Source organism: Mirounga leonina, unplaced genomic scaffold (genome assembly GCF_011800145.1).
Source record: "Mirounga leonina isolate KUSES-001 unplaced genomic scaffold, KU_Mleo_1.0 Mir_101595, whole genome shotgun sequence".
In the NCBI taxonomy this organism is placed as follows: Eukaryota; Metazoa; Chordata; class Mammalia; order Carnivora; family Phocidae; genus Mirounga; species Mirounga leonina.
Genome location: NW_023270158.1, coordinates 5,849,896 through 5,875,247, shown reverse-complemented (window position 1 = coordinate 5,875,247; position 25,352 = coordinate 5,849,896). Strand labels below are relative to the sequence as shown.

General features: G+C 37.5%; 1 protein-coding gene across 6 annotated transcripts in view; it reads left to right on the top strand.

Moving 5' to 3' along the window:
• RPS6KA3 (ribosomal protein S6 kinase A3) overlaps positions 1 to 24,320 on the top strand; it is a 113,126-nt gene extending 88,806 nt beyond the window's left edge. For all 6 annotated transcript variants that reach the window (XM_035000562.1, XM_035000558.1, XM_035000570.1 and 3 more), the window contains 9 exons: positions 2,054 to 2,178; positions 4,817 to 4,942; positions 7,450 to 7,539; positions 9,516 to 9,674; positions 11,598 to 11,759; positions 14,938 to 15,014; positions 15,555 to 15,672; positions 21,343 to 21,483; positions 22,127 to 24,320. In XM_035000562.1, the coding sequence (XP_034856453.1) occupies positions 2,054 to 2,178; positions 4,817 to 4,942; positions 7,450 to 7,539; positions 9,516 to 9,674; positions 11,598 to 11,759; positions 14,938 to 15,014; positions 15,555 to 15,672; positions 21,343 to 21,483; positions 22,127 to 22,249 (1,121 nt within the window). In that variant the 3' untranslated portion in view covers positions 22,250 to 24,320. The remainder of the gene's footprint in view (positions 1 to 2,053; positions 2,179 to 4,816; positions 4,943 to 7,449; positions 7,540 to 9,515; positions 9,675 to 11,597; positions 11,760 to 14,937; positions 15,015 to 15,554; positions 15,673 to 21,342; positions 21,484 to 22,126) is intronic.
• The last annotated feature ends 1,032 nt before the right edge of the window (positions 24,321 to 25,352 follow it).

Sequence of the window (25,352 nt, the reverse complement as noted above, 5' to 3'; positions counted from 1 at the left end):
TACCATATCCCTGCTGCAATAACTAGATAATTAATAAATCCTTTATAGCATTTTATAGCAGTTAAGATCCTTGTTAAATCTTTTAGCAAATTAGGTTGTGCCTTAAACTTTGATACTATTTATGTGAAAAAATTCTTTGGTTGTGCATTTATTTACCTGTAGCTATTTTTACATGAAATACTCTTCAGTATAGATAGTACTCTTTAAAACTCTGATATTAGGTAGTATTCTGGAAGTACTTGTCAAGTTCGAATCCAAAACATAAACTTTATATGAGGTGTGATAATTTCAAAATGATTCATATCCTGTGTCATGCTTTATCCTAGAATTGTGTAAACAATGACTATTATTAGAGAAATTATCTTTGAAACGGTAATCTGTATTTCATTAAATTAGTGTGTGTATGCATGTAATGGTGTGTTCTGCACTCTCGTACTCTCTCATTTAGGTGTACCAGACCCCAGGTTTATCATTGACAAGCAAAGAAATAAAAAGTATATTTGCATATATTTTCTATAGAGTACATCATTTAAACCTCACTTTATTATAAAGCTTTCCAGTCAATAACCTCATAAATTATGTTAAACACTGGTGGATATTTATTATTTTTATAAGACAGTCTTAGAAATTTTGATTAATACATGAACAAAATTTTATCAAATACATGAACAGTGGTATGCATAGAATTGATGATATATGGTAATGTTTTACTTTCCTTTCTCATTACAATTTGGCCTGATAGAGGAAAAATCTCAAAAGAGAGCAGTTATACATTGTATTCTGCCCAGATTGGTTCTCTTAGCAGAGTTCTTCAGTATAATACTGTCACATTGGTTTAAAATGCACTAAACAATCTTTGTTGCTGAGAATATCAAGCTGATATTAAAAAAGAACTTTATGTGGAGTTGATATTTAAGTATATTTGCCTGTTTGCTTTTTGCTTGCCCTTAGCCTTTATAGTATGATTATAAATATTAGTATGCTTAATATTGTCTTTATATTTATGAATAGCACATTTGTTCTGCTTTTATTGTTTGTTTTTGTAGTGAATATTAATTATATTTTTTAAAAGTATTTTTCTATTTTTGTTAATGCCAGTAGATTCCACACAAATAATTTGAGTAACCATACATGTCATGTCATAAAATATATTTTAAGGACTGCATACCATGATTGTCTCAGAAATTACTTTTGTTCCTGGGGCACCTGGGTGGCTCAGTTGGTTAAGCGGCTGCCTTCGGCTCAGGTCATGATTCTGGGGTCCTGGGATTGAGCCCCACGTCCGGCTCCCTGCTCAGCGGAGAGCCTGTTTCTCCCTCTCCCTCTGCCTGCCACTCTGCCTACTTGTGCTCTCTCTCTGTCTGTCAAATAAATAAATAAAATCTTTAAAAAAAAGAAATTACTTTTGTTCCTTATATATATAAATGTAGTAATTTTTAACTTGTAGTTTAGATTTCCAGATTCGGATATTATATATTGAGACTACCAGACTAAATTCTTTTCTCCTAAATTATCTGTAGGTGAACCTTGTATCTCCCCCTCACCAGGAGCTGTAGCATTGTTAGGTTATCATGTAGGGTTGCACTGTTTAATATGGTAGCCAGTAGTCACGTGTGGTTATTTCAATTTAAATTAATTAAAATTTAAAATTTTGCTTCTCAGTCACACTAACCACATTTCAAATGCCCAGGAGCTGCATGTGGCCAGTGGCTACCATATTCGACAGCACAGATAAAGAAAATTTCCATCACTATAGGAAATTCTATGAGACAGTGCTAATTTAGAATAACATTAGCCTAGTAATTCATTGATTTATTATATTCTTCAATGAGTTAGCTATTTTCTGGGCTCAGAGGAACTAGGATGTTAGAGTTGTGATGCCAATAAGCCATCAGGACAAAGCTGATAGAGTGTTTCACTGAGTTATCCTAGAAGCCCTGGATGCCTAAGAAGTGGAATTCCAGAATAAGTGAGAAAGGTCATACTGTCAACAGTTCTTCCCTTAATTATCTTTCAGAGTATTACCTTCTTAGTAATGTATTATTCTTTTCAGATTCACCGGGTATTCCACCTAGTGCTAATGCACATCAGCTTTTTCGGGGGTTTAGTTTTGTTGCTATCACCTCAGATGATGAAAGCCAAGCTATGCAGACAGTTGGTGTGCATTCAATTGTGCAGGTGAGTGAATGTATAAATAATTTAAAATTTGAAATGTTGTAAAATATAGTTTACTGTGTGAATAATTAGATTTAACTGCTGATTTTAAGTGGGCAGTTTAAAATAATACATTTTATATCATTGATGTTACTCTTAGGAATTCCTTTCATATGCCTTTAAAAAGATAGGGTGCCTGGGTGGCTCAGTTGGTTAAGCATCCAACTCTTGATTTCAGCTCAGGTCATGATCTCCTGGTCGTGAGATCAGGCCGCTGGCGGGGCTGTGCACTCAGTGCGGAGTTGGCTTGAGATTCTCCCTCTGCCTCCCACCTGCCCCGGCTTGCACACGCCCATGCGTGCTCTTTCTGTCTCTAAAATAAATAAATAATGAATCTTTAAAAAAAAGATTGCATGCACCAGAGTCCTGGATACCTATCTGACTTGAAAGGGGAGGGGCGCCTGGGTGGCTGAGTTGGTTAAGCCTCTGCCTTCGGCTCAGGTCATGATCCTGGGGTCCTGGGATCGAGCCCCACATCAGGCTGCCTATTCAGTGGGGAGTCTGCTTCTTCCTCTCCCTCTGCCCCTCCCCCTGCTTGTGTTCTCCCTCACTCTGCGCTCTCTCTCAAATAAATAAATAAAATCTTTAAAAAAAAAGGGGGGGGAAATTCTAAGAGAGTTGAGATGCATATCACCATCTTATCTATACCCTCTCCTATGCCTCATAATGTTTATCTGGCCTAATTTGTTTCATCTGCTGCCTCTGTCAGGTCAGTTATGATGAACTGAGGTCTCCTGGTTCCCTGATGGCTTGGAACAGGGCTCAGCAGACTTATTCTGTAAAGGGCCAGTTAATAAATATTTGAGGCTTTGTAGGCTATATGATCTCCATTACAACTACTCGGCTCTGCCATTGTAGCACAAAAGTAGCCATGGGCTATAGCTAAATAAATGAGCGTGGCTGTGTGCCAATAAAACTTTATTTACAAAAGCTAGTAATGAAACAGATTTGGCCCACAGGCTATATAGTTCACCAACTTCTGCTGTAGAAATGTGTAAGAAATAAAAGTGAACTTCAGTCTTATGTTCTCCAAGTTTTGTGTCCTTGTTCTTTTGGAGCCCCCATTGCTATTTAAAAGAAGTGGTTATAGGCACAATCTTAGGGTGTCCCCCACCTCATTATCCCATCTGTGTATCAGAGTTGGAGCACAAGGTAAAAACAATAGAAGCAGGTTTCCAGATGTCTGTGTGTTTGTAACAGGAGACTGAACTAGTAAATGTTATTAGAGAAACACAAGTAGTAAAAACCATTAGATTTATTTCATCCCATCCCAGCATCATGGAAAGGTAAATTTAATAAATCTTCCAAATCATAAGAGGGAATAGATATATCTTTTGAAGCACTGATTGTTTTTAGGGCACTAATTAGTGCTTGAATTTGCTTGATGATGAAGTTGCTTTTGCTCTAAAGTTTTTTCTCGAGTTAAGTTGCTTTCCACTTTCTAGAAAACCAATTTAAACACTGGTTTTTAAATAAAGTTCATGATTGAAGTAGTTTGTTCCTTTTACTATAGCAAGCATGTGATGTATGGCAAGTTTTTAAGTTGTAACTTCTGTACCTGACATAGAAATCACAAACATATATTCTACAGAATTCAAATGTTAACCTATACACAGTTCATAGGCATTGGTGGGGGGGGGGTCTCCTTTCAATATAGCCAAGGACAGCACAACTTCCCTCAGCCTGCTTATGGAACTACTAATATGCTAGCCATCATCCTACCACGTGTTACTAGTCCTTAACCCTTTAACAGCTTCTCTAGCAGAAGTTGTATTGAAACTTTGACTTGAGGGTGGAAATGGAGGGCATGGCTACTGATAGTCCACAATGATGATAATAGGTATCACCTTCAAATATGTTATTTTTATTTAATCCTCACCATTACCCTCTGAGAAAACACATGTTCAGGGTTGCAGTCTGCCAGAGGGGCATCTGAGACAAGAATCTGGATATTCTAATTCTGAATCCTCCTAAATCTTTTCTTCTATATCAGAGGCTTCAAACTTCTCCCTATTTGCAAAAGTACTTCAAAGGCCTAGTGCCATTTGGGGAGTGGAATAGGGCTCAGTCGCAGGCAGGGCTTTTCAACCCCTTATCAAGTAACTCTGCATTTTCTGTTGTACGTACTCAATTTTTTATTTTTAACATAAGCTTTTTAAAAAGCCTATTTCTTGGGGTGCCTGGGTGGCTCAGTCGTTAAGCGTCTGCCTTCAGCTCAGGTCATGATCCCAGGGTCCTGGGATCAAGCCCCGCATCAGGCTCCCTGCTCAGCAGAGAGCCTGCTTCTCCTTCTCCCCCTGCCCCTGCTTGTGTTCCATCTCTCGCTATCTCTCTCTGTCAAATAAATTAATAAAATCTTTAAAAAAAAAAACTTCTTAAAAAAATTAAAAGCCTATTTCTTGCTGTACGTTTTATGGTAGACACCTCTAAAATACATAGTTGTAGAAGAATAAATGCTGTAAAGATTCATTTTTATTTTTGCTTATATTCATTTATATTTATTGTTAGCATCAACAATGCATAATGGGTAACATATTCCCCTATTATGAATTGTACCATAGTCATTAAAAAACTCTTTGTCAATTTGTAATTGTGTTTGTAGCAGTTACACAGAAACAGTATTCAGTTTACTGATGGATATGAAGTAAAAGAAGATATTGGAGTTGGCTCCTACTCTGTTTGCAAGAGATGCATACATAAAGCTACAAACATGGAGTTTGCCGTGAAGGTAAATATTTTTAGATTTAAAATACAACTCTGGGGCACCTGAGTGGCTCAGTCAGTTGAGCATCTGACTCCTGATCTCAGCTCAGGTCTTGAACTCAGGGTCATGAGTTCAAACCCCACGTTGAGCTCCATGCCCAGCATGGAACCTACTTAAAAAATTTAAAATAAAATATAAAATGCAACTCTAACAGTTATTATTCACATGTGTCAGTACCAGTTAAACTTAAACACTTCTTCTTTGGTAAATGTGCCTTTTGTTTTGTTTTTTAAAAAAGGTAAATTTAAATGTTTGCCTAGCAACCCTTAGGGATCTTAATCTGGAACCACGGATTCACCTGTAAACTAAAGGCAAGGTAGCGTACCTCCAGTTTGCTCAAGGCATTAGTACAGTTTACACCTGACCTGATTTTTAGTAACATCCTTTTACTCTAAAAAGTCCCCCATTTTGTGGTCTAAGTATCAGGGAATTCCTCAAGATTGTATGCCAAATTTTATGTGTTTCCATTTTTCTGGCAAAAATGTTCATACTGTCCTTTACATATAAAAGGATCTGTGAACCAATAAAAGTGAACCACTACTGTTATAAAATTTATTATCATTAGCTGTTTTAATTTCAGCAGGTGTCAAGACAATAAGAATTTTCTAAGCCAAAAACCAAATCACGTGGCTCTATGATAAAGTTTGAGTTACAAACCTTAGTTGTAAGTGAAAAAATGCTATATTCAAGTCTCTGCCTTTTCATTTCTTGAGATGGTAGTCACTACTCTCCCAGTACAAGCGATTTAATATCTAAAGCTTTCAACTTATTTTGGACCTTAGAACTGGTCTATAAGTGTGGGTAGCTCATGTTTAGTTAGTAGGAGAGGGGCATTAATAATTATTTCAGTACATCCATCCGTCTATCATCTAATATGATTTCACTGTGTAAAAATAAAAATAAATGTGTTTTATATATGCATAGCAAAAATCTGGGAAGACGCACACATACACAAAAAAATTGTAATTACTATTCTAAACTTAGATGTAATTGTTTTAAAAATCATCAGTGTCCGGCTTTCTGTCAGACGTAGGATGAACCATAGAAATGCATGTTAATTTGCTCTTCTCCTACTCATTGCTCATAGTGAAATCTGGGGTACATAGGAATTTTCAGATTGCTTACATGAAAGGAGAGAAGGTGAGTAGTGTACATGAGGGGCAGTTTAAGGGTGTATCTTGCCTCCATAAACACATCAGAAAAAAAGCATAAGTGCCCTGAGGCCCCCTTTGAATTACAGAAACCAGAAGCTGTATACCAAAACCTTGAGAATATCTTCAAGCTATTTGTGGATTCTTGTGACTTAAATTTGATTCATAAAACCAATCCCAGCACAACTTCATTCTACTGAAATTACTACAAATCTAAGATCTACAAACACAAGTATGAATGTGACGTAAACTCTGCTCAGATTAACAGATCAAAGAGAATGTTGCTGGGAATAACACCTCCCAGTGTGTTCTAGTTTTCAAAAGACTATTCCCGGATCATATCCCCTGAATTAGGATGTCTATTCCATACACCTTTCGTCTTAATCATCCATTTGCCTAATTCCACACATTTGCATTTGCATTTGATTACAGTGTACACCTAATGTTTGTATTCCCTGTTCTCCACGTACAGAACTGTTTTACAACTAAATCCATTTCAGATAGCAGATTTGGCTATCTGAGTTGCAAGCTCTTTCCTTGACTGCTGGAGCAATTGAGTATTTATTGTGTACATTAATTACTAAGCTTTTTTAAAATTGAAAATATGAAGGTCACAAAATTTGTTTCAGACTACCCTCTGGACAAAATGAAAGCCAAACTTGTCCTTTTAAAAATATAATATTACTTTAACAGATTAAAACATTAAGAGGTGTATTTTTAAGAAGCAGCTGACATAAAAGGGTTGGAAAGCTACATTAGTATTTTAAAGGGCTTTATTATAATAATTAAACTTAACTCTAGCCAAGTAAAATTCTAGGTGTGGTTTTCTGCTTAGCTTTCTGCCTAGCTTCAAAAATAAGCTTGTTCTACTTAGCTGTGAATTAATTTTTTATGTATTTTAAGTAGCTTACCAACTAATTGGTTATTCCATTGAAGACTTTTATTAAAGGAAGTAAAGTTAATTCAATAAACAGATGTTAGTGGTGGTGTTGCAGATACATCTTGTTCTTAATTATCTGTATTGATAGGGGTTAGAAGTTGACTTGAGCTTCCAAGGTTTTAAGACATTCAAGGATGGAAGAAAGATATGTTCTTGGTACCTTTTCTTGAGGCTTTTGAGTGTTTAGAAAGTCCTAAACTTAGACTGGCTTTCAAATTTTGATTAGACAGTCTGGCCAGGTACTTGAATAAAATTGGTTGATAAATGGCTCATATGTCCAGTATTTATGTAAGATAATACCTAAAGTCTGTAGCTGTAAATTCTTAAGGTTTGTGACCTTAATAGTTCATGAGATTTTATGATAAATATTTGCCTTTTAGATTATTGATAAAAGCAAGAGAGACCCAACAGAAGAAATTGAAATTCTTCTTCGTTATGGACAGCATCCAAACATCATTACTCTAAAGGACGTAAGTAGTAGATTCTTGAACTCTGATCATTTGAATCAGTTGTCCAGCTCACATTTGGAATGTTTTCAAATATCATGTGGTAGACAAAGAACCTAATAGGAGTAAGTTTTTAAAAAATTGACTTAAGGACAACATATATAGCATAATTTCAGTTATAAAGAAAAACCTGTTGATATAGTTAATTTTTATACTTTTGCTTTAAGAAGAAAAGTGTAGCTGACATTATTGCTTTTGATATCTTTGTTGGAACATGTGTGTACTAATTAGTATTGGGGATTGACTAGTCTCATGCTTCATGGACTCCCCAGACTGTCTTCCACAGTACTGCCAGAGAGAGCAAACACTCACATGGAACCACATTACCCCTCAGCCTACATTTCCTACCCCCTCTCACCTCCAGTCCTTACCTTCCTCTGTCTGCACTGGTTTTCACACTTCCTCTCCACCCCATGCTCCAACCATGCTCCACTATGTGCTCATCTTTAAACTTTCCTCCTTTTCTCATGCCATTCTATCTTTGAATTTATGGTTTCCTCAATTAATACTACCACTTCCCTTCTTTGCCTGGCTAACTACTGTGCATCTAAAACTTTGCTAAAACATTACTTCCTCCAGGAAGCCTGTCCTGCGCATCACTGCACCCCAGACAAGTAAAGTATCCTCTCCTTGCTGCCTCTGTTTTTTTTATCATAACAGAGCTGTTGGCAAAGGGTGTGAACTCCCCAGACAGCATTAAATCTTCTCTTGCTGGTGGTGCTCACAGAGCCTCAAAGACTGTATCTGGGTTGTAGACCTGATACGTCCTGTGGCCAACTAAGCCACAGGACTTCTAAGGTGCCTTTCGCCTTTCACCTCTGAGATTTCATGAATTCCAAAGTTTACTCTCCCTTCTTCATAACCAAAACTCCTAATTTCCTCAGATTAATTTATCCCTGCTCATTGTTAGAAGGAGAATGTTAGCTTAGTGCCATTAAATGTGAAGCTGTGTAGCTTTAAGTGGCTCTTTGATATAATCTCCAAGAATCCAACTAAGTAAATCAAAAAGGAGGTATGGAAAATATTTTCTCTCATCCTTGCATTATAAACTCCCTAAGCTGTCACTGTTTTTCACATCTTTCCTCCTTCCTTCATTTCAAATTCCAAAGTCTCTAAAATTTTCCCTACTTTTATTACAGTATCTCCAACATTTTTTTAACTCTTGTTTTTATGTCTGTTTCTCTCTACTAGAATAAAAACATCGAGGACGGGTACCTTGTTTTCTCCATTTTTGGGGCCCTAGTACATGGTACCTCTTATGGAACTAAATAAAAAGTGTATAGTAGCCCTGTGGTGAGGGGGAATAAAAGGAACTGAAGTTTAATAAAGGGGTTATTTCAGTTCGGGATTGCCTGGAGTACAAATCCAAAATTACAATGAGCTTTCTATTTCTACATTAGGAGTAAACTGGCATGCTTCTGTGGGGTTAGATGGAATTTCTTTTTGCTACTTAATCTTCCTACTTAATTCTTGCCACAACTTGTCTTTCAGTTTAATCAAAACCAGGATAATTCATTGTACTGCGTATGTAAATACAGTTCTGCAATTGTAGAAGTTCCAGGAAAATCACAGGCATGTGTCTTTATACCAGTCCCTGCTGTCATCGGTAGATAGAAAGATCAAGAGAAACAAACCCTGAGAGCAAAAGTTCAGTGCCCCTTGATATACGCTGCCCATAGTTACTTTGATTGCCATGACTTATGTTTCATAGAAGGAAATTACAGTTTATTTTTCTGACATTCAATCTAATCAATTTGTATTTTAATATTCTTATATGTATAAAATGGTTTGCAGATTTTATACCCTCTATTGGCTGTGATAAGTAAAATTTTCCTTGACTATAAAATGAGTTTTAATTTTCTCTTGAATATGCTAAACTTTGTTCTGAGTACATATAAAGCTTCAAATAATTTTTTACATTTTGATGTTTAATTTTACAGGTATATGATGATGGAAAATATGTGTATGTAGTGACAGAACTTATGAAAGGGGGTGAATTGCTGGATAAAATTCTTAGACAGAAATTTTTCTCTGAAAGAGAGGCCAGTGCTGTCCTGTTTACTATAACCAAAACTGTTGAATATCTTCATGCACAAGGGGTAAGTCTTTTTAACATTTTATATACACACACACACACACACACACATATGTATACATACACACACATACCTTTACCTTTTTTTTTTTACCTTTTTTTCCTTAATGTTTAAACTAAAATTACAAAGGTGGAAGTTACTTTATGCATTAATGGAAAATAACTGTTATTAGCTTATTCTGCTGTTCTTCCTCTATGTAAACTTCTCCCACCGAGCTTGAAGTGATACTTTGAAATCCTAACTTGTTTATATTAAATTCTTATGCTTCCCAAGAAAAAGTGAGGTCTTCTGACCTGGAAGACCTATCACCTTTTTTGCTAGGCCACTCTGTACTCTTGAGAACTGGGTCCATTGCAAGTTTAGAAGCAGAACCAGAGAGGGGCACCTGGGTGGCTCAGTCGTTAAGCGTCTGTCTTCAGCTCAGGTCATGATCCCAGGGCCCTGGGATCGAGTCCCGCATCGGGCTCCCTGCTCTGCGGGAAGCCTGCTTCTCCCTCTCCCACTTCCCCTGCTTGTGTTCCCTCTCTCTGTGTGTCTCTCTCTGTCAAATAAATAAATAAAATATTTTTTAAAAAATAAAATAAAATAAGGGGCGCCTGAGTGGCTCAGTCGTTAAGCGTCTGCCTTCAGCTCAGGTCATGATCCCGGGGTCCTGGGATCGAGCCCCACATCAGGCTCCCTGCTCCGCAGGAAGCCTGCTTCTCCCTCTCCCACTCCCCCTGCTTGTGTTCCCTCTCTCACTGTGTCTCTCTCTGTCAAATAAATAAGTAAAATCTTTTAAAAATAAATAAAAGGAAATTAAGAGCTTACTTCTTAAGGGGTTTATTTTCAATACATTATTCTCATTTTGTCTTTGCTCATAGAAGCTAACAAGTGCAATGTATTAATTTCATCCTAGAGCATCTTGACTTCTAGCTGGTCAAGATTTGCCTAGTACACTAGCTCAAAATTAGTGGGACTCTGTATTCACTGAAGAATTGATGACTTTGCAGTCATCTGAGTCTTCTCTGTTCTTTTCCTGTTGCCTCAGCAGTAATTAGTATTCAGATGGTCTGGAGAAGTAATGTTCTCAATGTTAGGAACTAAAACTGAGATGATTGATTACACTCTAGACTCAGAATTTCACGGTAGAAGAAACATATAAGTCTAATAAGGAATGTCAGAAGGCTTATGTACGAGAACTATTCAAGTAGGTAACTAAAGGGGGAAAATAATACAAAACTCTAAAGGAAACGATATCTTTTTGTATGTATGACATTGTCACTTAGATATCAAATAGGCAATACTTAAAGTCTGGATTTTTTTTTTTCCTTTTTTACTCCTGAACCCCATGCCTATTCCATTGAGCCTGTGGGCATATGTTTATTGTATACATCCATCATACATGCTGTTCCCTCTACTTAGAATGACCATCCCCCACTGTTCTGGCTTGTTCATTCTGTTCTTCAGGTCTTGGATCAGATGTTACCTCCTGTAGAGACCCATCTGTCACCTGTTTATTCTCTGCCTCCCCCACTACTGTGTAAGCTCCTAGCATGGGAAGGCAAAGATCTTATGGGTCTTGTTGAGCATAGTATCTAGAGCTCCTTATATAATACCCTGACACATGATAGGCATTCAGTACATATTTGTTGAATGAATGAATAACCTAGAGACAGATATTATTGCTATTTGCATTTTACCTTAACCCACTTACTCAACTGGACAAAGAGGAGGGATGTACATACTATTTTTTTCTTCCTTCTCTCCTTGCCCCAGTTCTGTGTTAGAGAGTTATACTTACATTAGCAGCATTTTAAAATGAGATAATTTAAAGGTCAGCACTCATCATCTTGTTAAGTACGTTGCTTGACAGTTTGTGAATAAAGAGTTTTCCGTAATTGAAATGTATTGTTAATGTACCTCTTCAATTTGTATTTCAATTAGGTGGTTCACAGAGACTTGAAACCTAGCAACATTCTTTATGTGGATGAATCTGGCAATCCAGAATCTATTCGAATTTGTGATTTTGGTTTTGCCAAACAGCTAAGAGCAGAAAACGGTCTTCTCATGACTCCTTGTTATACTGCAAATTTTGTTGCACCGGAGGTAATTGTGAAATTGTTTGCTTCCAGTATTTCAGTATATTTAAAAATTCATTTGCTGTGTTTAATATAGAATAGTTAATAGTTTTTCCATTGAAGACTTACTGAACAAATAATTAAAATGTCAACCCTTTTTCTTCTGATGGTAATTCATCCTGTCCTCAGCCCCCTACTACTTAGTCCACTACAGTCCTTTTGTTGCTCTACCTTCTGTCTTCTACATAATCACACATCTGTAGCGGTCTGCTATCACTGACACTTTTGTGCTGTGAGCACATGGAATTAAATGGAAACTAGTTTATTCTCATCCTTTCCTAATATCCTTCTAATTTCCTGGTTTTGTCACCATCTTCCTGTATTTCTGAGGCTAAAGCATCATGGTCTCTTCTTGTCTTTAGCTACGTAACTAGGTACCATCTCTGTTATCCCCTGAAACCAGTTTGAGGTTCTTCTTTTCACAGAACTGCCATCCTAGCCCCTGCTTCCTTCACCACAGCCCAAATGACTGCCACAGCCTGGCTGCACCCTGCTCCCTCTCTGGTTCTGTGATCATTCCACAGAAGAGCCATCGACTTACTGAAGTCTTCAAGCACTGCTGTGATCAAGTTGCTTCTTTTCCTAAGAAATTTTGGTTCCCCATTGTAGCAAATCTAAAGTCCACTGTTTTGCCTTCAAGATTTCTTGCCTTTTTATTATCACTATGTTAAAAAAAAATGTAACTGTGAACTATGTAATAAATAATAGTTAACCCTAATATCAAGCTTCTGTGCCAGTCACATGTATTAGCTGATTTCATCCTCACAAATAGAGTTTACATATAATAATTTTTTCTCTTATAACTATGTGAAGTGAGACCTTTTACTCTTTGAGTTTTACAGGAAACCAGGTGCACAGTGAGAGGTTATGTAATTTGAGGTCAGATTGAGATTTGAGCCCAGGTAATATGGCTGCAAAGTCTCTGCTTTTACCGTTAGATATTTCACCAAAAAATGGTAACAGTTGGTAATGCTAGGACAATTGGATTGTAGAGCTGGATTTCCCCCCTCTATTTTCCAAACTTTTTGTAATTTTGTTACTTTTGAGGTATAAAATAATGCTTTTAAAAAGACTACTTGCACCTGTTCTCCTGGTGGGACTAGAACTAATGAGGGACAGACTTTTTGCTTGTTTGTCCATATAGCCACAGCTTCTCACACATATTGGTGTCCAAGCATGGTCACTTCATCTAGCCATCTCATTTTTCCTCTTTCCTGCTTCAGACAAGCAATCTGCTTCTGGAAATCACCATGTAGCTGTTTTGCCTTGGCATGTTGGAATGTTTTTTGCTTCAAAACCTAATGTGTTTTGTTTCAAATGTTTTTTGCTTCAAAACCTTTTTTGCTTCAAAGCCTCTAAATTCATATTCTTCAGGAAATCTTCCATGATTAAACTATCCTTAGACTTGACCTTTTAACTCTTTGTCTCAGATTCACCACTTAGTCGTTCAAGTTAAAATTTGGAAGTCCTCCTGAAATCCTCCTTCTCCATCATTTCTCTACATCCGGTCAGTCACCAAACCCTTTCCATTCTGATTCCTGAATATTTTAGACCCCTTTTCCCTTATCCCATACATCCCAGCTCTACTAAGTCCTTCCTATTTTATCATTACATCTTTTTCTCTCCATGTCCTGCCTTAGTGTGGTTCCTCATAGCCTTTCACTTAGTTTGCTACAAATTGCCTCCTATCAGATGGCCTTGTTTCCAGTTTGTCTTCTTGCCAGCATTTCCTCTATACCTTGAGTTATCCTTTTGGTATACCCATCTACTTATTTTATTTCCCTGTTTAATGCTTCAATGACCACAGATTGCCTGCAGGAAAAATCCTTAAGATATTTATAAAAGCCCTTCTTTGTTCTCTCTGGTATCCCTTACCTGGACATCTGGCCACACTGAATCCTTGCCTGTCCTTAAGCATGCTCTGCTCTCTTGCCTCTGTTCTTGGAGTGTCCTCTGCTCTCCTCTACCTCCTCCCTTTGCCTCCTGAATTCTTACTTATAGGCCCAGTACAAGCAGGCTGCCCCGTAGCCTTCCTTCTCTCTCCATATCAAGAATGAATTGTTTTGGGGCACCTGGGTGGCTCAGTCGGTTAAGTGTCCAACTGTTGACTTCGGCTCAGGTCATTATCTCAGGGTCATAGGATCGAGTCCCATGTCAGGCTCCATGCTCAGCGGGGAGTCTTCTCGAGATTCTCTCTCCCTCTCCCCCTCCCCCGCACTCACTCTTGCTCTCACTCTCTCTTTCTAAAATAAATAAATCTTTAAAAACAAAAATGAATGAATTGTTTCCTCATCTTTATACCTATACCACTTTAGGCATAATTTTGTTATAATATGTTGCTTTATTAACTATATGTTTATTTCCCCTGCCATAGTCTAATTTTCTTAAGGAAACAAGAGTGTTTTGTATTTATCACTGTTCATGCCTGATAATAGTTGGTGATTACTCAGTGCTCAAGTGAATCATATTTTATATATGTAAAAGTGTAATTTTTCATTATATTGTTTGTACTTTTATGTGTTCCTAAAACTACTGTTTTATGTAACCACTTCTGCAACCTCATACAAAATGAATATAAATTCATTTAAATAAGAAACTTAGGGGTGCCTGGGTGGCTCAGTCGTTAAGCGTCTGCCTTCGGCTCAGGTCATGATCCCAGGGTCCTGGGATCGAGCCCCGCATCGGGCTCCCTGCTCCGCGGGAAGCCTGCTTCTCCCTCTCCCACTCCCCCTGCTTGTGTTCCCTCTCTCGCTGTGTCTCTCTCTGTCAAATAAATAAATAAAATCTTTAAAAAAAAATAAAATTAAATAAATAAATAAATAAATAAATAAATAAATAAGAAACTTAGAGGGAAGCAGTGGGGGGAGAAAAAGAAACTTACCTTCATTTTATTTTATAGTCCTCTGTCTGCCATGGCATCACTCAATAAATGCTAATTCAAATACCAAAATCAAATTTATATATATATATATATATGAATTATGAGTTGTAGAATGTTATAGAATAGGATTAATATATTGCCTTGTTTGTTAACCATGTTCTTTTGAGGTTTTTCTTAAATACATTGATTTAGAAGATAGTGCATTTCACAGCCTATTCAAATCTCTAAACAGTAGTATGTTAATACTAATTTTTACTTTTTCTAGGTTTTAAAACGACAAGGCTATGATGCTGCTTGTGATATATGGAGTCTTGGTGTCCTCCTCTATACAATGCTTACTGGGTGAGTGGACCATATGTTGTAAGCATTTATCCATCAATATTTTTTTTCTATTTTTTTTTAATCTCTGTGTTGTAATGTCTTTCTTTTCATGTTTTCTCATGTTATCTAATAATGTAGTCCTGTGTGTGTATCTCTCTGTGTGTATATATATATATGCACCACATTTATAACTGTATCATTACTGATTTTCTTTAATGTACCATTTGTTAATGTTTTAAGGTCTTAACTTGATTTTTTCCATATCTCTTTTGTACTCTTATGTTGTAAACATACACTGTTTTTAAATATTCTATTCTTATGTGTCATATCTTAAAATATTTATAGTATATATTAAGTCTAATTAATATTTCATAGCTTATACCTTGACCTGGTGCTTAATGGAGCTTCATGATGTTGATATTTTTTACTTTAGGAGATTTCAGTAAAGTATTACATTAATTTAATTACCCGGAGTACTCTTGAACACTGCAAATAAATGGGAAGATTACCAACCAAAAAAGAAATTTTATTCATTAACATTTTAATTTCATTATAAATTAGTTACACTCCATTTGCAAATGGCCCTGATGATACACCAGAGGAAATATTGGCACGGATAGGCAGCGGAAAATTCTCACTCAGTGGTGGTTACTGGAATTCTGTTTCAGACACAGCAAAGGTAAGTATGGCTTCCTATTATAAGCTTTTTTTTTTTTTTTTAAAGATTTATTTATTTATTTATTTGAGAGAGAGAATGAGAGAGAGAGAGCATGAGAGGGAGGAGGGTCAGAGGGAGAAGCAGACTCCCTGCCGAGCAGGGAGCCCGATGCGGGACTCGATCCTGGGACTCCAGGATCATGACCTGAGCCGAAGGCAGTCGCTTAACCAACTGAGCCACCCAGGCGCCCCCTATTATAAGCTTTTGAGAAAATAATTTTTCATAATCCCTGGTGAGAAAAAAATAATAGTTACAAACTTTTGTTTATGAAGTATTACTTTGAAGTGATGTTACCAAATAACTTGAACTCAAAAATGGACCAATTATTTTGTTTCCCAGAAGGTATTGGTTTGGCTTTATTACCTATACATCTAAAACTACTTACTCACAAACATGATGAATAATAATGGTGGTATAAGAGACTCTTAACGAGAGAGAACAAACTCAGGGTTGATGGAGGGATGGGCAGGGGATGGGCTAGATGGGTGATGGGTGTTAAGGATGGCATTTGTTGTGAGGAGCATTGGATGTTATATGTAAGTGATGAACCACTAAATTCTGCTCCTGAAACCAATATTACACTATATGTTAACTAACTAGAATTTAAATAAAAATTTGGGAGAAAAAATATATAAATCTGTTAACCATAATAATAATAATGGCGGTAATCTTCATGATTTGTGTGTTCTGTGCCTCACACTGGACCTCACCTAAATCATCCCATCTAATCCTCTTCCAGGGATGCCTGGGTGGCTTAGTTGTTAAGCGTCTGCCTTCAGCTCAGGTCATGATCCCGGGGTCCTGGGATCGAGCCCCGCGACGGGCTCCCTGCTCAGTGGGAAGCCTGCTTCTCCCTCTCCCACTCCCCCTGCTTGTGTTCCCTCCCTCGCTGTCTCTCTCTCTGTCAAATAAATAATAAATTTTTAAAAATTTTAAAAAAAGATTTAATCCTCTTCCAAACCCTGTAAAATAGGTGGTAGTATCCCCATTTCACAGAAGGAAACCAAGGGCAGAATTTTTGTGTGAATTTGTCCATGGTTACATACAGGGAGCATGTGGGTGCTTCAAACTAAGCAGTTGGTTCCAAAGCCCTTATTCCCTAGAATAACTGCACCATGTTCTATTTTTGGTCCATATTATGTAGAAAAGGGCCTTATCTTTTTCACAGTAAATGGTAGTATAGTTTTATAGTGTCTGCTTGAAATCCATTTGAAAAGCCTTTCTCACTGGAAGATCTGCAATCCTTTGGCAGACTTGATTTCCAACTCTGTTCTAGTTTTACTTTATTCATAGAAAATGCTCTTGTAAAAACAAGAGGGAAAATCTTAAAAATTCGAAAAAGAAAAGCAAAGTTTTCCACTTCTGAATAAGGCAAAACGTAGAGGAGATAAAGAAGATATATACTGGTAAAAGTGCTTGCTGATTTCTCTTAGAGATGGAAGCCCAAGTTGAGATGATTGCATAAGTAAATAGGGTATGTCAAAAATGTAGGTTGATACTTTTGGCATAGACATGAAGCCTCTGTTAACTAATTTAATGTCTGCATAGATGATATTTGGCTTTGTAACTGATTTAAAATGAAATGTTAGCCTTTCCCCTTTTTTTAACAATATTTCTTAAACCAGATGATTGATTTTTTCTGGGATTTCTTTTTAATCCATGTATTAAGCACCTACAACATGCTTAATATGTGAGGGTCTAGGGATCAAAGATGTGACTGAGATAGAATTCCTGATCTCAGGAAGCTCATAGTCTAGTTGGGAGATGGCCAGAAGTATACAGTAGAGTGTCACGTGTGCTGTTACAGTGGTACATTTTCTGTGTTAAAGAAGTTCACAGATGGTGCTCGGTCAGAAAGATTTCCAGGAAAGCTTTCCAGAAGCAGTGAAGGGATTTTCCTGGCAGCTTTAGGGAGCAGAAGGATGTATTCCATCCCAGGCTGAGGGAGCAGCACATGCTCTTTGTGGTCAGGACAGCCTGAAAATGGCAGAATGCCTCCAGGTTGCTGTGCACAGTTTGTTGTGACTAGTACAGGGTACACATGAGAAGGTAGCTGATGAACCCAAATTATAAAAGGCTTTGTAGATTATACTCAGGATTTCAGGTTTATTCTAGGTATTGGAGAACTGTTGAAAAATATTAAGCATTATAGTGATCAGATTTTCCTTTTTCAAGTTTGTTCTGTAGAGCAGTAATTCTTATCTCTGGAGTCTGCCAGAAATTGTCATGATCAGTTGTGAGACTTATTAAGTAATGTCACCATGTAAAGTATCGGAGCTTACCCATTGCCTCTTTTTTAAATAAATTATAGAGATAACCTTAACTTGCTTTAATTTTGATAATTTGGTTCTCATTGACTTGCATTCCAGTATGCTTTTTTGAATGAAAGAGAAAGATAGCTGAGGATGAGATGAAAATAGAGCACAAAAAAATTGGATCTAACTCACAGCCTTTCTTATAAATATCACGTTATTACTGATAACTTTTGCTAATTTGTCGAGTTAAGACTTGAGATTACAAGCATTATATGGTACAGTGAATACCCACAAAATTGGGAGGGAGAGTTCTATCAGTCTGATGTGTTGCCTCAAGAGCAAGTGGCACATGTGAATGTCATCAGTCATATGGGCCATATGTGTCATATGTGGCTTTGAGAAGAACAGTACCATCGCTACAATTCACTGGGCACTTATGTGCCAAGGACTGTGCTAACACATATACCTATATTATTTCATTCAGTCCTCACTGACCTAATATTAAGGGTAGTTTTATTTGTAAGGTTTTACAATATTTCAGGTCACAAATGATGAAGACCTAAACTAGAGCAGTTGTAGCAGGATTTGAGGCAAATGAAAGAGAAATTTAGGGGGCAAAATAGACTCAGTAGTTAAATGGACATAAGAAGCAAAGGAATGGCACCTGAGTGGCATAGTTGGTTAAGCGCCTGACTCTTGGTTTCGGCTCAGGTCATGATCTCAGGGCCCACATTGGGCTCCGTGCTGAGCACGGAGTCTGCTTGAGATTATCTCACTCGCTCTCTCTCTCTCTCTCTCTCAAAATAAATAAAGAAATCTTTAAGGAAAAAAGAAGCAAGGGAGAAGCAGATAGTAAGCGTGTAGTCCACATTTCCATCTCAGGCAAATAAGTCGGTAGTGGTGTCCTTCACCAAGATGTGGAATACAAAAGAAATGGTTTTGAAAGGAGTGATGATTACAGATTTGGACATGAAGAATTTGAAATGCGACTGTGATATATAATTAAGAGATGTATGTCCATTAGGCAACTGGCTATATGGATGCAGATCTTAGGAGAGAAGTCTTGGGTGGACAGTGGAGTTAGGAGTTGTCATCATCTGTAGTAGCTAAAGCCATGAGCACGAATGAGCTTATCTGAGCAGAGTGATGAGACCTATGGAAGGAATAGCGTTTTGTTATGCCCCTGGGCAGTTTTGCAACCTTTTATATCCTGGAAGCACATTTTCCCACTTTAAGAATTTGGAAGGGGAGTTCCTGATTGTTTCACTTTTTATTTCTAATTCTGTTCCGTAGCTTGTTCCTGTTCTTAGTTGTTAATGATAACTAAAAATAAGAAACTGTAAATAACAGCAGAGGAATACTTGGAATAACATCTCCTCAATTCCCAGTACCAGTCAGCGACCAGGTTCTGTTGGTTCTTTCTCTTAAGTACCTCAATACCATCCATATTTCTCCGTCTCTTATACTTCCCTGAAGCCATCATCTCTCACGAGTCTCAAATTGGAGTCTTCAGGCTTGCACCCTCCGATCCATTTTCCTCCACACTTAGTGAGCGTAAGCTCTCTAAAGTACAAACCTGACTGTATCACTCCTTTGCTTTGAATAATTTCTTACCTGCAGACAAAGTCCAGATTTGCTAATGTAGCTTACCAGGGCCTTCATGGTCTGGTCCCTTCTCGCCTTTCCCACTTATCTGCTGCCATGTTCTACTTGGCATTTTTTGTTACAGCCTCACTGCACTCCTTTTAGTTCCTTAATTGTGGCATGTTCTCGTCCCTGAAGGCTTTCCTCTAAACACACTCTGCTCTATCTCCCTGAATTGCTCTGTTTCCTCCTCCCCTTCTCTAATCCATCTACTGCTCATCCTTCAGATCTAACATTCCTCTAAAGAAGTCGCTTCTAAGCCACCCCATCCTGTTCAGGTCACTGTCTCTTTGTGTTCCTCTAGCTATACCTCTTTATTCATCCCATCAAAGAACTTATTGTTTGCTTTGTAATTGATTCTTTGTTTCTCCCTCACTGGGCTGAAAGCTTCATGAGGTCAGAGTTCATTTCTATCTTGTTCACTGCTAAATACCCAATGCCTAGCAGAATACCTGGCCTTTAATAGATACTCAATAGCTATATTTTGAATGAAAAATTAAACAAGTTGTAGATGGCTTTTATAAGTCACAACTGTTGTTGTTGTTTTTTTTTAAAGATTTTATTTATTTATATGAGAGAGAGAATGAGATAGAGAGCATGAGAGGGGGGAGGGTCAGAGAGAGAGGCAGACTCTCTGCTGAGCAGGGAGCCCGACGTGGGACTCGATCCCGGGACTCCAGGATCATGACCTGAGCCGAAGGCAGTCGCTTAACCAACTGAGCCACCCAGGCGCCCCACAACTGTTGTTATTTTAGAGAGTATAAAACTATCTAGCAATTATATGGATCACATGCATAGGAAAGCATTTGGATAGATAGAAAGCATTTTCTTTGGAAGAGTGGGATTCTGGGCGTTCTTCATGTTCTTTTTGCTTCTCTGTATTTCTGATTTTTTTTTTTAATAATGCCTGTGTGATGCCCATGAAGTGGAAAAATAAAAATCTGGGGCACCTGGCTGGCTCAGTCGGTGGAGCATGTGACTCTTGATCTTGGGGTTGTGAGTTCAAGCCCCACGTTGGACATGGAGCCTACTTTAAAAAAAAAAAGAACTCTAATCTTTTGGAGGGGGCATTTGGAGCTCTCCAATTAAATTCCTATTATTGGGACAGTTATGTTCTGCTTTTCATTATTACCAGCAGCACAAAAAATTACTTAGAAATAAACCTACAAAAGTGTAGAAAAACCAGAATATCTCAGTGAAAAAGGAGCCAAAGTACTTAAAGATACATAAATGTGGTAAATTTACTCTTTGTAATGCACCAAAATTACTGTTACTCAGGGAGGAGAAAACAGAGACTTAGGTTTTTGCCTTTTTTTTTTCCCCGCAAAGAAATTGCCATGTTGGGGGCACCGAGGTGGCTCAGTCAGTTAAGCGTATGACTCTTCATTTCACCTCAGGTCATGATCTCAGAGTCGTGGGATTGAGCCCCATGTCGGGGAGTATACTTGAGATTCTCTCCCTCTCTCTCTCTCTCTTTCGCTGCCTCTCCCCCTGCTCATGCTCACTTGCAGTTCTCTCTCTCTGTCTCTCTCGCTCACTCTCTCTAAAATAAATCTTTAAAAAAAACAAGAAAAATTGTCATGTTGACCAAATTGCTTTGAACCTCAAGGTTTGGTACCAGGAAAAAATAGTGTCATAAAAGCTAAGGAAGAATGCTGACCAGTATCAAGTGCTATAGAAAAACAAACAAAAGTTTAAGCTTGTTTTATTCTTCTTCTTCTTCCCTTTACAGGACCTGGTGTCAAAGATGCTTCATGTGGATCCTCATCAGAGACTGACTGCCGCCCTTGTGCTCAGACATCCTTGGATCGTCCACTGGGACCAACTGCCACAATACCAACTAAACAGACAGGACGCACCCCATCTAGTCAAGGTGAGCTGCCCCATTCAGGCACTGTTTTCTGCATGTCCTCCAGAACACTGTGAGCCTCCCTCTCCATGCCCGCAGCACCTTTTTCCCTTTCGCTCAGCCGGCATCCATTTCCTCAAGTGAGATTCTCTTACAATGAGCGGTTTAGAAAAGAAAAAGTCAAAGCACACCAAAATATAATAAAACTAGTTTAAGAATGACTTCTGCATTTATCAGTCACGTAGGCCTATGGATTTCCTAACTGTTGTGTATACTTTGCTTTCTTACGCAAAACCCAGAGCAAACTCTGAGGTTGTCAGCAGTGGCAAAACAGGTTCCAAAAGAGCATGCTTTGCCACCTCTCGTGTTAAAGTATTGCAAAGAAACAAAAAGTTGAATAGTCCTGAGTAAAGTGAGGCCTGCTTGTTATAAGCCCATCCCTGTCCTTTCTCATCTCCAAGTTCAGCCTCCCACGTTTGCCTCTTTAATTTTAGTTAAATCAGAGCGTTTGACCAGTACGGTTATTTTCATTATAAGCCCAGTTAAATGTATATACATTTCCATATGAAGAAATTATCTAGGGGGGGACAAAGTCGGCATTTCATATTCTGTGTACTTGTGACTAGCCATTGTCGTTTGTGTTGTGACCTCTCTTTCCTGTTTTCAGGGTGCTATGGCAGCTACATATTCTGCTTTAAACCGTAATCAGTCGCCAGTTTTGGAACCAGTAGGCCGCTCTACTCTTGCTCAGCGGAGAGGTATTAAAAAAATCACCTCCACAGCCCTGTGAAGTGACCTCAGTGAGCTCTTTGGTACCATGGTGTAAGCTGATAGCACAAGTTCTGGCGACAGGTAGCGCATACCTGAGAGACACCTGCAAGCACACACTGTCCCAGCTGGTACCCATAATGCTGCTGCTCCTGCTGCTGCTCCTGCTTCCGTCTCTTCTCGCTTTAAATGATTGTTAGCAAGTTAGATTTTCCTGGAGCTTCGGGTGAAATGAAAATGGAAACGTGATGAAGACATATTCACTGAATCAACAAGAATAATGAACATATGAATACCACCTAAAAATACACTGAATAAAGTACTCTACACCATATAGCATTATTTTTATAGGAAATATTTCATGTCCCTGAAATATTCTTTGTTAGTTATAGGGATGGACAGTTTATGTTAAGCACTTAGCTTAAACAATCCGTTTCTATTAGCACTGTATCCCTTGTGCCATCCAACATTTTGTATGTTTTTGTAAACAGTTCATATACAGTACATTTCTGTACTGCTTTCTTTAATGTATACATGCTTTGTTTAACTTGGAATCTATTATTATTAACCAATTGACTATTAAATCGGGTTAAATAGTTCACCTGGATTAACAGTATTGTTGGACAGCCCTAAAAATGGCCAGATTGTGGAACAGCTGTTGAATGTAATACTTCCAAAATGTATATATCTTTCCCCATGTCTGTTTCACTGGTTCGTTCATTTGTTTGTTTCTTAAAGTCAGGTGCTTTGTCAGACTAACTTAGAGAGCTGTTATGGTAGAGAAAGTTATCACGTGTGTGTGGCATGACATCAAGAGTACACCTATGAAGTTAGTCCGTATACGTTGCAACTCCTTACGGTTCTTTTTTCCTTAATTAAGGAAGTAGTTCTTGCACTTTTGATCTTGAATAGTATCCATACTTAGTATTTGGCATATAATTGGGGATTTTGCCAATATACATCAAAGGCCTTTAAGAGTTATGGTGAAGATATTGGCGAAGGAAAATTTAACAACAGGTCATTCAAGTCCCATTAGATCTTTCATGTTTAAATAGATCAAATTGCAGAATTTAGCGTATGAATAACAGGATACCTGTTCTTGTATACCTGCAAGAAAAGTATGCTTTTTTGGAAAAAAGGTAAATCATAATGAGTTCTATCCCATTACAATGCTCTATATTAAACACTAATTTGAATGTAATAAAGGCCACCAGCCTCTCTATGAAATTGGATTTAAACTTTCTTATTCGAGGGAATAAAACATTCTTGATCAAACAGTATCTGTTCTCACCTGAAATCATAGCTCAAGTAGCCTAAGTGAATGTTCACCATTGAGTGTTTTCTGAATTCCTTCTGATAATTTATAGCCGTATAATGCTTCCTTTAACTTCAGAAATGATCAGCTTTCATAGTGGTCACTGGGTCTGCTTAGATTACAGTATTCATTACCTACATCTAATTTGGGTAGTTTCCACAATTCTATTTGATTAAAGAAACTTTTGTATCCATTATTACCTGCATTTTAGTCGAGCTACCTAGTAGACATTGATATGTAATATGAAAAACATGAACAAGGAAAAAGTGATTTAACTTAACCTCATCAACAATGTGCCCAACAGATCTCTTAGCCATGTACTGAGCCATTTATATCAGAAGTCTTTTTACCTGCCCGAAGCTTTAAATCTTTCTTTGAGAGTACAAAGCCAAGAAAGCGTACTTTAGTTAAATGTCTTAGAAGCCACTTATTATTCCTTAATTTCTCCTCTATGCAACTAAAGAGAAAGGGAAAATCTATAACATTCACTTTGCTTAAGTGACACAAAATGATTATTGCATAGAAATCAAATGTAAGTTTATCTTCTAAATAAAAAAATGTATAGGAAGAAGGATGCAGGAGATCTAGATGGAGAAAGTTTTATTAAAATTCTTGAGTATATGAATGCTAACTATCAAAAACTGCTTCCCATTGCCTGTAAAGAAAACATTTTTTCTTTCTTTCTCTCTCTCCTCTGTTCAGTGTTTCAAACCATGACCATCCCAAATTCTTGTCACTTTTAAAATGTTAATGTAACTCTGAGCAAAAAAAAAAAAAAGGTCAAATTTTGGACACTGATGCTATTCCATAATTGCTTAGGTGTTTTGTCCATCAGAGTCTTAGAACCAGAAGTAAATGTGTAAATCCTTATAAATTATCTATATAATTTATTATCTAAATAACTTATCTAATTTAGATAATAAATTATCTAAATAACTCTCATATTGCATGTAAAGTACCTAAGACCCAAAGCAAAGACTAGAATCCTTAACTTCCCATTCAGTTTTTTTCCCTCATAACACCATGCTGCCTTCCCTTCATATTAATACCCAACCAGGAGCAGAGTTGTTCAAAAAAAAAAATACATATTTCTTAGGACAATACTCTACTGGTAGATGAATGGCAAGTTTATTGCTTTCAAAGATACTGCCTTCTTTGCCTACTCCAGCTGCCAATTTTATTGGAGAAAAGCAAGTCGTATGTTCACAAAACTGAAGGCTTTTGTTGCCTAAAATGCAGTTCGTGAGCTTAATTTATTTCATCTGTGGTCCTGGTGTTCCTATTGCCTTTGACTTATGGCAGACAAACTTGGCCAACAATTGTGTAATGCTTGCCCTGGGTTTACCTTTCCATTAATTACTGAGTCCAGCTCCACTGGGCCCTTCACCATTTAGTTCCCCTAGTTACCAGGGCTTCTCCCAGAAGGTTTTAGTTCAGTCTTAAAGATTATTTCAATGGGAAAGAAAGAACTAAACCATCAGGCCACTTTTACAAACCTCCTCTTATCCTATAATCCAAAATAATATCTAGAATGGTAGATTGCATTTAACTTTTCCAAGCACATGCTGAAAAATATGGATTACACTACCACGTGTTTTGTATCTTCCCTTTCAAGTGATGATGTTAAGGTAAGTTTTTGTCCTTTTAATTTTTTATGTAAGTCATTTCAGCTTCTAATTTATAGAGATGTCTTTTTTTCTAAGTACGGTAGACCTTTAACAGATTTAATACGGATTCATTTATTCACAAGCAACCCCAAAAATGCAAAAATGTAATGATTTTGACAAGGCACAGAATCAAGATGCTGCCA